The 15,415-nt window shown below is 40.6% G+C and overlaps 1 protein-coding gene across 1 annotated transcript in view; it reads left to right on the forward strand.

The window, feature by feature from the left end:
- LOC120554679 (semaphorin-5B-like) overlaps positions 1 to 15,415 on the forward strand; it is a 31,725-nt gene that overhangs the window by 12,133 nt on the left and 4,177 nt on the right. Inside the window, exons 3-20 of the mRNA XM_039793691.1 lie at positions 414 to 602; positions 2,761 to 2,860; positions 3,032 to 3,077; positions 3,708 to 3,770; positions 3,888 to 3,986; positions 4,459 to 4,672; positions 4,771 to 5,056; positions 6,761 to 6,896; positions 7,666 to 7,873; positions 7,976 to 8,183; positions 9,058 to 9,175; positions 9,625 to 9,809; positions 10,171 to 10,314; positions 10,436 to 10,583; positions 12,023 to 12,248; positions 13,390 to 13,611; positions 13,697 to 13,867; positions 15,071 to 15,220. Coding sequence (XP_039649625.1) covers positions 458 to 602; positions 2,761 to 2,860; positions 3,032 to 3,077; positions 3,708 to 3,770; positions 3,888 to 3,986; positions 4,459 to 4,672; positions 4,771 to 5,056; positions 6,761 to 6,896; positions 7,666 to 7,873; positions 7,976 to 8,183; positions 9,058 to 9,175; positions 9,625 to 9,809; positions 10,171 to 10,314; positions 10,436 to 10,583; positions 12,023 to 12,248; positions 13,390 to 13,611; positions 13,697 to 13,867; positions 15,071 to 15,220 — 2,869 coding nt within the window. The 5' untranslated portion in view covers positions 414 to 457. The remainder of the gene's footprint in view (positions 1 to 413; positions 603 to 2,760; positions 2,861 to 3,031; positions 3,078 to 3,707; positions 3,771 to 3,887; positions 3,987 to 4,458; positions 4,673 to 4,770; positions 5,057 to 6,760; positions 6,897 to 7,665; positions 7,874 to 7,975; positions 8,184 to 9,057; positions 9,176 to 9,624; positions 9,810 to 10,170; positions 10,315 to 10,435; positions 10,584 to 12,022; positions 12,249 to 13,389; positions 13,612 to 13,696; positions 13,868 to 15,070; positions 15,221 to 15,415) is intronic.

Genomic DNA, 15,415 nt, shown 5'->3' on the forward strand with positions numbered 1-15,415 from the left:
TGTTTGGGGCTGGGCCCAGGCTCGTCTTTGAAAAGGTCTCCTCAGCCATAAAGATCTCTGTTGATGGCACCCTTGGTTTGAGAGTCGGCATTAGAGAGTTTGGCGGCTCTGGCCTTTTGAGATGAATTAGCCATGACCAAGTCCTGCCGACACTGAGGGGCTGGACACCCAGAGCAGACAGCCAGAGCCAGCAGAAGGGCTGGGGAGACTGGCAAAACTAATTCAGATGGATGGACAGAGAGCAAGTCAGAGTGTGCAGAAGTGTCAAGTACTGTTTAATGATTGTGGATTTTCAAATTCTAATACAGAGAGAATGTTTAGATTGTGAATATCGTTCACTAGACAGATTTGTTTTCGTCCTTGGTGTTTGATTCTTGCAGGTCATGTGCTTACATTTTCCTCCATTCCAACAGGTGTTTCCTGAGGACCTGATAGAAGACTGGATGTGGTTGTAACCATGGTTACGTCAGGGTTGGGGGCGTGGGCCCTCTCCGCCTGTGGCCTCGTGCTGGTCATCTGTTCGTCTGTGTGTCTGTCCCAGCAGCCTCACATCAAACCAGCAGAGTGTCTTAGAAAGGAACATCCTGTCGTCTCTTACCAAGGTGAGCGCATCAGTACAAGCTTTTCTTTCAGTTATTACAGACGTTTTGTCTCTCAACTTCTGGTCGCTAGGTCAAAAGTCTCATTCCTGATTGGTTCACACAGCCTACTATGGATTCATGAAAGGTGGGAACTCATGTCTACATTCATAAGGAGGTAATGTGGCCTGACATCCACTGCAGTTATCGGATTAAAAGACAATCTTTGGTTATAGCGTAATCTTCAACTAGCTTTATGTTGGAGCAACAGATGCTGAAACTAGCTGATTCTTGCTTTGTTGGTCTGGAAGCTGATTTATCCTAACCCAGCTGTACAATACGTATATATTTTAGTTGCAGCATCATTTGAAATAATCAGCTCGTTAAAACAATGTCATGGAAAACAGGAGAGATCTTGTTTCTATCTGATTTATTGAACCTCATACAGACATTTGTGATTTGAAGATCAACATGAGCTCATAAAAGGTTGTATTAGATCATAAAAACTTGATGACAACTTCGTATATATTGTATTGTTACATTTAGTATATACACATTAAAAACACCAGTCAGCATAACTGGGAAAACAACCAATTTAATTAGCGCTGCTACAAGTGCTGATAGCGTTTGATGTATGGAAGACTCCTGTAGATGCAAGTCTCTCATTATCTTCCAGCTCTCGCAGTCTTTAATGCTCTACGTTATGTTGTAAAACTGTTCAATATTTGCCAAAATGCAGAACCAATGTGGTTACAGGTAGATGTCAAAGGAAGTGATGGCTTGTGTTCATGTTGTATTGTTACTCTCTGAACGCCGTTCAAAGTGGTTCACTTTTGTTTAACCATCTTGATAAAGTAGGTGCTTTCAAGATGTTGCTTCATGTTTTACATGAAATAAATAAAGAAGTATTGCAAAGCATGAGGCTTGAGTTTATTTTAGATATAATAAGTGTGTGGCAGTGTTAAAAGCTCTCAGGTGGTGTTTTAATCTCCATTACAGAGTTAGTTGTGTTTATCTTGTGCTTTAAGGCTCGATATTGAAAGTTATAGGTGTTAATGTTTTGAAACTATTCTTGGACATTTTAACATACATAAAGGTTTATATGAAATGAATAAGTGTTTCAAATGTCTACAGTATGGCCTCATTAAATGTTCTTCTTCAGCTGTCTTAACAACTGTGAAGGGGCCTTTGATGATATTATTTTGACAGGATGTCAGCTTCCATTCAGCTCAAAGTATCCGACTGGCAAACCGGGATGTTATTGTTTTCGATACATTTGTCCCGCAAGCTGGGCCGTTCAATAAAAGGAACCAGCATTAATTTAGACACCAGCACCAGTGCTCTGAAACACTGTGGGAAGGATTCATTTGTTGCACTCTATGTGGTTTGTTCACACTACCCAAAAATATTGTAAAACAGCCAGTGGCTTGTTTATTGTTCAGGTTTGGTTAGCTGTCATCCTGCCTGGCTAGAGGTTTTAAATCAAGACCCATTTCATTCAGTCTATTATAATAAGAAACTTTTTTTAAGCACCTTTCATTAAAAAAGAAGTCACTACGTGCTTCACAAGGTAAAAAGATTTCATTTCAACAGTGCAATTAAACAAAGCCAGGCAAATTAAAGTACAGAGAATGAAATCAAATAAAATGTAGCACAATAAGATAAGAGAGTCAAACTAAGGACATTGCTTTTATTAATATTACAATTGAAATTTTGAATTTGATTAAAATCTAATACAAAAAATCAACAAAGGGCTCATTAGGCAAGCGGAACTGCGACTGAATAAATATCAATATGTCTATTTACCCAGAAATTGTTGTAAATTGGGTTTGCTCGTCAGATGTTTTTGATTTTAATTATGTTCTGCCCCTTCTCCCCCCCCTAATTTTTTTATTCAAATCTGCATCCTTGGTTTGTAAAGTTTTGAAGCCTTGGCCTGAGCCTCCGTTCTGGCGTCAGGTTGAAAGGCTCATGGGGAGGTTGTGGAGCTGTCAGACCGCGGGATCAGTTGATTTACTGGAGCGAAATGTGACACATCAGTAAGAACACTGAGGGCTTATCTGAGGCTGGCAGCTAGGTACCATTTGGTGGAGAACGGTTCCCACGCACTTCATATTATGGCTCTGTGCTACTTTTCCCCCTCTTACATGTCGCCTCATCCTGTTGTTCTTTCTCTCTCCAGCGTTGAGGCCAGGGATGTCAGAGTTCTCTCATCCAGGAGTGAAGGATTTCTCCCAGCTGGCACTGGACCTGAGCAGAAACCAGCTCATTGTGGGAGCAAGGTGACAAATAACTAACACTCAAAGCAGACAGCATTCAAACAGCATCAAGTCCACATATATGTTGCCAATATACAATGTTGTAGGAATGAAATCATTACTAGCGTATTAAACCCTCTGCAGTGTGTGTGCTTCTGCTACTCTTCCTCTTAACATGAAAAATCTCTTTTATAGAAACTTCCTCTTCAGACTGAATTTAAGCAACGCCTCGCTCATACAGGTAATGCCATTTTTTAAATGAATGTACGATTGAAAAGAAATCTGCTTTTACTTGTTTTTGTCTCCCATAGAAATACATTAACATATTTTTTTGCCTAAAGGAATAGGTCGGCATTTTGGGAAGTTTGCATATTTGCCGACTTGCTGAGAGTCAGATGAGAAGATCAATGTCTGTACATTAAATATGTAGGTGGAGCCAGCAGCTGGTTAGCTTAGCTTTGCATAAAGACTGGAAGCAGGGAGCCAAAGCTGCCTCATAATAGATGCTACATCCAACGTGTAAAAAACACACGCTGTGGTTTTGTTTGTGGGTTTTGTGCTAGACTATTTTTTCCGCTGGAAGCAGTGACTTCATGCAGTTAACACTTTGTTTGGGGTTTTTACAGATTAAACACACTATTGCTATATGTTAATTAGTGTATTCTCATCTTACTCTCAGCAACAAAGCAAATAAGCGTTTTTCTCAAAATGTTTAACTATTCCTTTAAATTTTGCACAAATGTGCTATGTGTGTTTTCTGATTTACGTGTTGCGTGACATGCAGCTACCTAAACTCCTGTCGGTGCTGAGATGCTGTCAATGTTAATTTAAAGTTAATTTAATTGCAAAAATTGTTTTTTGTGTTCCCCAGGCGACAGAATGGGCACCCGATGAAGACACAAAGCGCTCATGTCAGAGCAAGGGGAAGTCTGAGGTAGTGTGTCGTGTCATAAATACAGAAGTCTTTGTTCACTTTATTCATAATGTGGTCAACTAAAATGACGTTTTATTACCGACCAACCAAACTGAGATGCGGAGTGTTTGTCTGCAGGAGGAGTGTCAAAACTACATCCGGGTTTTGTTGATAAGTGGGACGACGCTCTTCACGTGTGGGACCAATGCTTTCACCCCAGTCTGCATAACCAGGCAGGTTGGTATATCATGAGATGTGATGAAGCAAGTTACCAGCTAGATCAGGTTTGAGCCATGGGGATTATCCACCATCAAAATGAATCAAAAGGATTACTACTTATAACCCAATCACCACAGAATCTCAAGAACATTTGAAGCCTCTGCAAGTTAATTTGTGTAGCATTTGTGCTCAATAAATATCTTTATGTATTAATAACTTCCTGAAATAATCGATTAGTCGTCCCATCGTTTCAGCCCTAGAAAGGAGGCCCTTTTTTTGCAATGTATGCTCATAAATAATCTTCATGATCCCGAAAAGTAGTAATATAAATAATCCACCCTTCACCATCGCAAAAGTTAAGTAAATTAATGTAATTATTTGTTAAAAATGTAGTTGCAACCCGCAGTGCAAAGTGAATATTTAAACAGAAGCAGCAGATTCTCTATTCATTATTTGTTGTGAATTCACTTGTGTTTACACTTCCTGCCAGATTGGTAACATCAGTCAGGTGTTGGACACAGTGAACGGTGTTGCCAGATGTCCCTACGACCCGCGCCATAACTCCACCGCCATGGTAACAGAGAGGGGCGAGTTGTACGCTGCTACGGTGATTGACTTCTCAGGACGTGACCCCGTCATCTACAGGAGCCTGGGCAACATGCTGCCACTGCGCACCGCCCAGTACAACTCCAAATGGCTCAACGGTGAGCAAAGCACCACACTGACTTGTCCTGCCCCATGTCTCTGTTTGTGGGTCTCATATACTTCCATATCTTTTCTCTCCTCCTCATGTGTCTTTTAGAGCCTAATTTCGTGTCTGTTTATGAGATTGGTCGGTTCGCCTACTTCTTCCTGAGAGAAACCGCAGTTGAAAACGACTGTGGGAAGATAGTGTTCTCTCGCGTGGCCCGGGTCTGTAAGAACGATATGGGTGGACGTTTCCTTTTGGAGGACACCTGGACCACCTTCATGAAGGCCCGACTCAACTGCTCACGCTCAGGAGAAATCCCCTTTTACTACAACGAGCTGCAGAGCACCTTTTACTTACCAGAGCAGGACCTGATCTATGGTATCTTTACCACTAATGTGTGAGTAATGTTCATTAATTACACTCTCTATGTAGACTGGCGTTTAAAGGCCCTGAACACCCACACAGGTGTTTTCAGTTAATCTGGCTGATTGGACCTCTTCCCAGGACTATGAGGGTGTGTCTAGACACAGTTCCAGTTTTTGACGTCACACACACATAAACAACAATGGCGACCCCTGCTGATGCTGTACAGACGCCGATTAACGGTGAGAAATAGAAATAAATAGACATAAATAGGCAACGAAAAGTAATTCCGCACATTGTAATCAAAACAATACGCATACGATTGTGTACTACTACAGGTTATGTTTATTTTTTAAAATTTTGTTTTAAGATAATTTTTTGGGGCTTTTCCGCCTTTAATTGACAGGTCAGCTAGGTGAGAAAGGGGAGAGAGAGAGAGGGGGAAGACATGCAGGAAATCGTCACAGGTCGGACTCCAACCATGGACCTCTGCGTCGAGGCATAAACCTCTAAGTACAACTCTAAGTCGGGAGTCGTGACTTGAAGTCGTAACTTACGGGCTAAAAATTGTGTCTGGAATGCAGCATAAGCTCCACATTGGCTCATTCAACCCACATTCAGACACACATTCAACCTGAACAGAGGTGTAATCAGCCAGAATAACTGAAATCACCTGTGTGGGTGTTACAGGTGTTTAAAGCTTATGCTGCTGATACGCTTTACTAAAGATACCGACAACCAGTTTTATCACTGTTTCAAAAAAGTACTTTATTCATGCAAGGGGTGGCATCCAAAATGGCCAAAAAATAATGGAAACTCTCCAGGCCCATTGTAATAATACTACACTAATACATACATATCTGATCATTTTAGTACTAAAACTTGCTTCTAGGAACAGTTCAGACTCCAAGTACCAATCACATACAAGACTGTGATTTGGTCATGACATGAGGCACTTGGAAAGAATTACAAACTACATCAAACCATAAAAGACCTCTGGTCACTCTAAGTAAAGTGTCTGTCTAAATTTTCATTAGCTACAATAAATTAAAAGACCGTTATTGGAAATTCCTGAATGTCTGCATGTAATGTAAATTAGATGTAAATGAATTCTTTAATTTTGTTATCATTTCATAATTTCCCTTGGTTCTTGTTTTTTTCTTTTTAAAAATCCTTAGAAAAAGACCCACTTTCACAATATTACTTCAACATAATTAGTAGTAATTTGAACAAACTACTTTGTATACAGAGTGGCCCATTTCAAAATGTTTAGTTATTATATGTTATATAACTGGACTAGAATGTATAATGCATTAATGTGTAAGCAGCATTTTAATGTTTTAGCTGATTGAGATTGAGCTAATTATAACGGCTTTATACAGCCTACTGTTGTGTAGTTTATTCTTTAATCTAATTCTTTAATAATATCATCAGATATTTATAAGTTGATCATGTGTTTTTTATGTAGAAAGTACAGTAATTAGTACAGTGTTTCCCTCTGAGATGTTGTGGAGTGGAAGTATGGAGCAAAAGATAAATACTCAAGTAAAGTACAAGTAAGTCGAAATCACACTCAGGTTTTTTTTTATGTTTTGTATGTCAACGTGTATTTTATCTCCATCTTTGTTATACGTTATTGATAACTGAGATTATAAGCCATTCTCTTTCTTTCAATCTTGCTTTCTTTCTCACTGACTTCCTGAGATCTGATAGTGATCACATCCTCCCCTTTTTTTAGGAACAGTATATCAGCTTCTGCTGTCTGTGCCTTCAATCTGAGCTCCATCACCCAGGCCTTCAATGGACCCTTTCGCTACCAGGAGAACCCCCGCACTGCCTGGCTCTCCACCCCAAACCCCATACCCAATTTTCAGGTAATTCACATATTTAAACAAACTGGATGGACATAGATGTTCTTTTTATGTGACAACATAAAACATTAAAAAATGTGAAAAACAGAAAGTTTTGTCCTTTCATAATTTTGCAGCCTTCCCTTCAAGGCATTTTTTAAAAGACTGGTACTCATTTCATCTTGGTGTGCTGAGGATAAAGATAGCTTATTGCAGTATAGCACAAAGAAAATTCTTGCTCAGCTCCCTCAAATATAATTCCAACAATAAGTGCTTGGCAAGTTTCCCAACACATACAAAATGCAACCCAAATCGAGCTGCAGGGACCTTGTAGTGACATTTCAGTTTATGTAATCTCTGCATTTCATATGTAATAGTTTTGTTATTTTTAATTTCAAAATTTGCATTTATTTAACATATATTTGTGCTGTCAGTAATGGCCTTCTGCAGCTCATATTGATATTTCTCATGGAAAAAAACTTTATCTTCCAACAAAAAACAGAGAACAACCTGAAACTATAAACATTCATGAAGGCTCTGTTGCAAAACCACGGACCTCATACTGACACACCTTATGTATGTCGAATGTAACCATTAATTTTCTCAGTTACACCAGCGTTTGACAAGTCAAATAACCACCATTACACAGGTCTGTTTCTAGCTTGTGTCCTCAGGTTGAAGACATACTAAAATTAGCATCTGAGTGTTTTGTTGATAATAAAAGACATCTGCTGCAGACTCAGAAACATCAGCCACCAACCTACGTTCTTAACACGTGACACTAATCCCTCAGTGTGGCACACTGGAGGAGGGAGGCCCCGGTGGGAACCTGACAGAGCGCAGCCTCCAGGATGCCCAGCGACTCTTCCTCATGAATGATGTGGTCCAGCCGATCACCATCAACCCTCTGCTCACCCAGGACAACCTGCGCTTCTCCAAGCTGGTGGTGGACATCGTGCAGGGCCAAGACACCCTCTACCATGTCATGTACATCGGCACCGGTGAGCGAGAGGGCAGAGAGCTGGGGCAACAACAACAAAATTGTAGTGCTGTAGATCATTTTCATCCCAGAACCTCTCTCCTTGTTCATTTTGTCCAATCAGAATACGGCACCATCCTAAAGGCTCTCTCCACAACCAATAAAAGCCTTCAAGGCTGCTACCTGGAGGAGCTCAGGCTCCTCCCTCAAGGGCATATCGGACCAATCAAGAGCCTCCAAATCCTCCACAGTGACAGATCTTTGATCGTTGGGCTTGATGACAGGCTGGTGAAGATCCCACTGGAGCGCTGCTCCAGCCATCCAACTGAACGGTATGAGCCAATAGACCATCAAAACTGCAGCATCAAATATGATGTCAGCTTCCAGAGCGTTTTTCTGAAAAGTAAGTTGCTTTCAGATAATGAGAAGCCGATTTATAGACTTTTAGTCTCATTTGATAATTGATCAGAATAGAAGGAAACTAGTGACATTGGATTAATAAAAATGGCAGATATAACAACATAGATATGATTTAATTAAAATATTTCAAGTATAAAGCAAATGCAAATCCAATTTCTGCAGTGGCTCATTTAGTAAAAGTTGCAGTTGTTTAAATCTGCCGGCTCACTTTGTGGGATCGCTGCTGCTACTGGTGGTGGTGAGTGTGTAAATGCACTAACTCAAGTTGAAAATACTTAAAAAGATTGATGAACGTCGTGCCATTAAAGAGACAAACGCGTGTGGGTGGCCAAGTCTGAAAGGCCTGCGATAAACGCTGACAAAGATGATTATGTTAAGAGCCCAGTTTATTTTCCTTGTAAAAAAAAAACTGCTTTTGAACTGTCAGTCCAAAGTATTGGCAGGATTTAGAGCAGACATTATGTAAGCAGGTACAGTATTTAATGACTTTGTTGACGCAACCAGAATATGTTGACAACCTTACAAAATATTGTATGATGTCTCAGTATCAGTCCCTCCAGCAGTACAGAGAAAACAATGATTATCTTAAAACATCCTGCTGGAAATGTGCAGACTACTAGAGTTTTTTTTTCATTTAGCAAACAAAGACTGTATTGCAGAGAAACTTGATAATTCTGCAACTACTAGAGTTTTTTTTTCATTTAGCAAACAAAGACTGTATTGCAGAGAAACTTGATTATTCTGCAACTGAAACAATTACTGACTAGTTGTCTGCACTCATATTAGTCATTGCATGGAAGCTCGGGACCCTTACTGCGGCTGGGATCACAAACAGAAGCGCTGCACCACCATCGAGGAGAGCTCCAACATGAACCAGTGGACTCAAAACATTACTGAGTGCCCAGTAAGAGACACACACACACACACACACACACACACACACACACACACACACACACACACACACACACACACACACACACACACACACACACACACACACACACACACACACACACACGTCTGGGGTATTGGTCTTTACTTTATATATTTAAAAATGCTTTGCATTTTTATTAAGAGTTAATGAGAAATGTCTAAAAAGCATTCCATTTGATTTCCATGAGGTTATTGACAATGGTAAAACACTTCAGCAGTCTTAGAATCCCAAATGGATTTCACATTAAATTCATTATCATTTGTACACAGCTGTATATTAGGTAAATATATTATGGTAATATTTAACAATTACAGCACATTAAGCTGTAGGTTTAGACCAATTTGGTGCATTTTGCAAATATGACTTATTCACGTGCATATGGCGTGGACTTTAATCCCCTTAAATCCTCTCGGAAGGTGAGGAACCTGACACAGGATGGCGGTTTTGGTCCTTGGGCGCCATGGCAACCTTGTAACCACGATGACGGCGAGGGCTCCATCAGCAGCTGTGTGTGTAGGTCCCGCTCTTGTGACGGACCTTTAGCCCAATGCGGTGGGGTTGAATGTAAAGGCGCAACTATCCAGGTGGCAAACTGTTCCAGGTACAGTCTCTTTATGCAGATATTCTAACAACGAGTAATCTTCATTACTTTACAGATCAGTTCCACTCAACTGCTGTCTTAACAGGGCAAAGCTAGCCTAATACATCTATATTATTATAGTTAAATCAATACAGCCTTCCTCCTCATCAGTTTATAATGGACTTATTAAGTGTTTAAAAGTGGACAAGCTGGAAAGACAGTGAAGCTAGTTGCGTAGCCTGTGATGTGAGTTGAGTTAATTGTTAAATATGTGGCTCTTAATCGTTGCTAACAACTGTTGTTGGAACTGGGAACAAGGTTGATGAGAGTGGAGCTTTTGTGTGGCATGAAACACAAATGAATTCCTGATTCTGTTCCTCAGGAATGGCGGCTGGACTCCCTGGTCTTCATGGGGCCAGTGCAGCAGCAGTTGTGGTATTGGATTTGAAGTGAGGCAGCGATCCTGCAACAACCCCTCGCCTCGCCACGGTGGTCGAATCTGTGTTGGCCAGGGTCGAGAGGAGAGGTGAGAAAGAATACGTGTGCTTCAGTTTCTGCACCAGGAGGTAGAAATGTTGTCATCTATGATAGGAACATACGTATTATCACTTTGGATAGGAATGACTTTAGTGTGTCTGTGTTTCCAGGCTGTGCAATGAGAAAAAGCCCTGTCCCCTGCCTGTGTTGTGGACAGCGTGGGGCCCCTGGGCACACTGCAGTGCTGAATGTGGAGGGGGGGTCCACTCCAGGACCAGAACCTGTGAGAATGGCAACAGCTGTCCTGGATGTTCCATGGTATGCAGTGCTTGATTATTCAAGAAATTAGGTTAAGGTGTTTAGAACCAGACGAAAAAGTATATAAGTTAATTTATAAAAGTAGACGTTCTGCTGTCGGATTCTATATTAATTAAATATTTCACCCCTAAATGTTTGGTATATGCTTGTCTGGCCAAGAACATCAAACTGTGCTACATGCATCTCTTCTTTTTGGCTTAATCTCATTCTACTAAACCTGCACTGATATGGTTTACGGTTTACAGTATATAGAGTAAATATTTCAGAATATTCTGTAAAACGATTATGGTTAAATATTCCCTGTTGTTTCTGATTGACCACAAAACCTTACAGACTCCAAAAAGTCATAACAGGATAAATTAGTTTAGTCACTTTTATTTAGAGCAGTCACACCTCTTATTCATGTTTCTCTGCAGATAAAAAATTATTTTAGTTATATTTGGAATAAAGGCTTTACTTGGTAGAGCACGGATTATTGGGTTATTAAAATCAAAGATTAATCCCCTGCAGAGCATGATTGTGCTCAGGAAATTGTAACCAGCTAGATGTTAGAAGCTTATGTTTTTTTTCTTCTTTCTGACTGTTTTCTCTTCCTAATTTTGTCTTTTGTGCTATTTGTTGGCCTGTGGCGCAGCTGCTTGTTTTTACCTGCTGGTAAGAAGCTTCACAGAGAGGGGGTAACACACATAGAGGTTTACATTGTCCCTTTCAATAATCCACCGCCTTCCTCACAGGGGGTCTGATCAACAAGTAGTAGTTTCTAGTGCTGCAAAAAGAAAAGGATGCCTCACTGGCTTTCCGCCCATGAACAATGCCAAATGTGTTTCTTGGAACCCAATCCAGAAGAAGTCATTGTGTGTCTGCAGTGAGGTGAAGCCTTTCATGCCTCTTCACAGCCACCAGAAGAGTTTAAGTAGTCCCATCAAACACATTAATTAGCTGCAAAGTAAAGTCTTTTTATTGTATTTTCACATACAACAGACAACAGACATATAACAACCCACATCACACCCACCCACATCGCACCACTGCTATAAAGAAAAGCACACCAAAAAAAACATCATACAATGTCATTATAGTCCATCTGTTCAACCAATGTAAGAACAGGTTGCCAGATATTACTGATTTTGATTATTACCCTGCAAATAATAACAAATTTGTTCAAGAGTTAAATAGTGCATAACAACGTTGGTCCAGTGTTTAAATACAGGTAAATACATCCAGAACTCTGCTGCTCTTCTGCTCTCCCATTCACACTCCTGTGACAACATCACTCCTCTCCTCCTGAACCTAAACTGGCTTCCTATCCCACAACGGATACAGTTTAAAGTCCTTCTGCTCACTCACAAAGCCCTACATAGCAAAAAGCGCTATATAAATAAAATTAAATATTATTATTACATTAATGGTGATAAGCTTCCTCCATCCTTTTTTTCCAGGAGTATAAGGCCTGTAATCTGGAGGCCTGCCCTGAAGTGCGGCGCAACACCCCCTGGACCCCCTGGATGCCAGTCAACGTCAGTCAAGATGGGTCAAGGCAAGAGCAGAGATTCAGGTACACCTGCCGGGCGCTTCTCCCCGACCCCCAGCAGCTCCAGCTGGGCAAGAAGAAGATGGAGACCCGGTTCTGTCCCAATGACGGGTCTGGAGCCTGCCAGACTGACTGTGAGTACTGGGAATGAACAGGGGACATGTAATGGAAACATCAGCTCAACAATATTCACCCTCTCACTTCTTGCTCTGCAGTTTTATTCACAAATCACAAATTCCCTGTTGCCAGCAGGTGTTCTTGGAACATTCATGGAAACACATTTGGTGTGGTCATTACCTGCTAGACTGCATAGCCAGATGCCACCTTAACCTGGGGATAAAATGGCAAATTTGGGGTTTAAATTAGTCTTTATATTTGGAATATACCAATCTAAAAAAATTAAGCCTGGTCTAACTCTACAGATCATTCTAAAACAGTATACTGTATCTGTAAAACCTGCTGAATAGAACTACATCTGATTGGGCTTTAAAGAGTGCTGCTGGTGGCGGAGCTCCCAGTTTGCCACAATAAACACAGATGGTCTCCTCAAAAGCAGCATGTGGCCAAACTGTATGCAGACACCAATCAGCAGATTGACAACATCACTGGAACATCATGGGAAGCAATGTCCATGGCTTTTCCTTTCTTTCCTTTCATGGAATCCTACAAAATATATACAATTGTGTCAGTTTAGTTATTTACTCCAAAATAGCTAAAGCTGACAAGGTGAAAATGTTTTATTGTTTCATCTCTGTCCCCTTTGAAAGCCTCAGGAAGTACTTCCCATTCATATGTAAATCATTTCTGATTGTGGATGCCTATGTGTGTGTGGCGGGTGTAACAGAAAAGTAGTTCACGTTTCATCATGGCCCAGATTACACCACACTAATTAATGTTTCATAACAGGCTGTCTGTCTGCTGAGTTTGGCAATAAAAAGATACAATCTTCGGTTCATGTTTGAACTCATTGAAAATTTAGAAGTTTAGATTTTCTGAACAATTCACTCATTCAGCAGGGTGGCTCAGAAGATGTTGGGATCAACTTCCACTCAATTGTTTGGGTGAAAGTTTTTTTTTTGAATGAATGTTGTTTTAGGCTTTCTCTTCTCCTTCTTACTGCTCTAGTCACATCAAAAGGATTTAAAAAAAAATCACTATTCTATTATTTGCTGCGTGTCATCACTATCTAACAAAATAAAAAGCCCAAAATAATTATATATTAATATATATATATATATATATATAGATAAAAAAGTGTTTTCTGTGTATTTCCAGCTCTGGTTGAAGACTTGGTGAAGACTAGTGGGCGAACTCTGTCCCAGCCCCAAGGTGTGCACTGGGGTTCGTGGGAAACATGGTCCAGCTGTTCTCAGCAGTGTTCCAGAGGCTTCCGAACCCGGAAACGTAGCTGCTCAACAGCAGAGGGTAGGACGAACCCCAACGCCTGCGTAGGATCCCCGGTGGAGTATCAGGATTGCAACACTCAACCGTGCCCAGGTAACAGGGAGCTTCTGGCTGTCAGCGTAGTCGCAATAGCAGAATACATTGCATAAATAAAGTTTATTACGTGTGCGTCTTTCAGTGAGTGGAGCCTGGTCTTGCTGGTCCTCCTGGTCCCAGTGCTCGGCCAGCTGTGGGGGAGGACACTACCAGCGGACTCGGACGTGCAGCAACCCACCCCCTGCCAGTGGAGGAGACATCTGTATAGGCCTGCACACTGAAGAGGTGCTCTGTAATACTCATGCCTGTGAAGGTAAATCTGCGTATGGCCACATTATGGAAGGTTTCTATGTAAGGCTCTACCTAATCACAAAATGTGTCTGAAACAAGGGCTGTTAACATAGAGCTTCTTCTTCTTCTTCTTCTTCTTCTTCTTCTTCTTCTTCTTCTTCTTCTTCTTCTTCTATTACTATTCATGTGGACAACATGAATCATGATTTTGTATACTGGTTATTTTAATTGCCATTTCTTTTTTTCATTTTCTGCTCTTTTGATTTGTACTTTGTTTCCAAAAGTGCTATGCAAGTTAATTGTCATCATAATTGTTACACCGTAAATACACTCCCTAGATTCACCCCGTCTCCCTCGATTAAATAATGCTGTTTGTCTGGACGCTGATATGAAATCTCTCCCACACAGCAAGGGGCGAATCAATATTTGGGTTGAGGTTGTTGGAGCCTATCCCGGCATGCATTGGATGAAAGTCAGGAAAAAAAACCTGTTAATAAAATAGCCTCAAGTTCTACCATTGGCATGTACCTTTTATTCCTTTTGTCTTTCAAAAAAAAAGAAAGTAGAGACATGGAAAGCAAATTGGTGTTATCAACTTCTCATCTATTTTAAGCTTTTGTTCAATAAACAAAGGAACCCCAGTAGGCGCACACGGGCACTGAACTGTGACTGGCTCTTGATGATGATGATGACCATTGAACCATTGACTGCAACATTTCTCAACCTGCACACTTGGTGCATTTCCACACAGTTTCTGTGGTCACTCGGTTCCACATAGTATATGGACTTCCAATGACAATGACTAAATCTCAGTGTTCATTTCAAGATATTTCATGAACCACTTTTATGGAACTTTGAAAAACCACCTACTGCAGTTCCTGAGTGCTTTCATAGACAGTGGACATGGTTACATTAAAAATTACATTCTAGTTAAATGCCTTTTTTTTTGTGGAGATATTTAATATTGTTTGGTATTTGCTGATGCTTCATCTATATCACAGGAAATTAAACGAGAACATAAGGACGCAGAAGCAGATCCCAAAATCAGGATTTACTGCATGTTACATTTAACAACATGCAAACTTTTCTGACTCGGCCAAAAGCAATGGCAGATAACACAATATAATCAATAGGGTTTTTTTCTTGCAATTGTAAACTAATTGTTCTTGTGCCCTTGTATTGTTTCAATCTCAAACTTTAATTATTTCTGTCCACTCTTCATCAGATTGGGGTGAATGGACAGATTGGGGGGACTGTGATGACGAGGGTCTGCAGCATCGCGCTCGTCGCTGTGTTGAAGACCAGGAGGCTGAAGCCGGTCTCTGCCAGGGTAACGTCACCCAGTCCAGGCCTTGCCAGCCTCACGAGGTTCCAGGTAAGCACTAGCTTTTGTTAATAAATCGCTGGAACAAATTTGATGCATACAGTAAATTTACTGTTGATTGTTGCTGATATAAGCTGGAAAAGTCCAGTTTGTGTTATTCAAAAGTTGAATCCGACACAGTAAATGCTGACTTGTTCACTCTGTGTAGAAATTAAAAAGATGAATTAATGTAGATGTCAGCATTCT

Source organism: Perca fluviatilis, chromosome 24, assembly GCF_010015445.1.
Source record: "Perca fluviatilis chromosome 24, GENO_Pfluv_1.0, whole genome shotgun sequence".
NCBI lineage: Eukaryota > Metazoa > Chordata > Actinopteri > Perciformes > Percidae > Perca > Perca fluviatilis.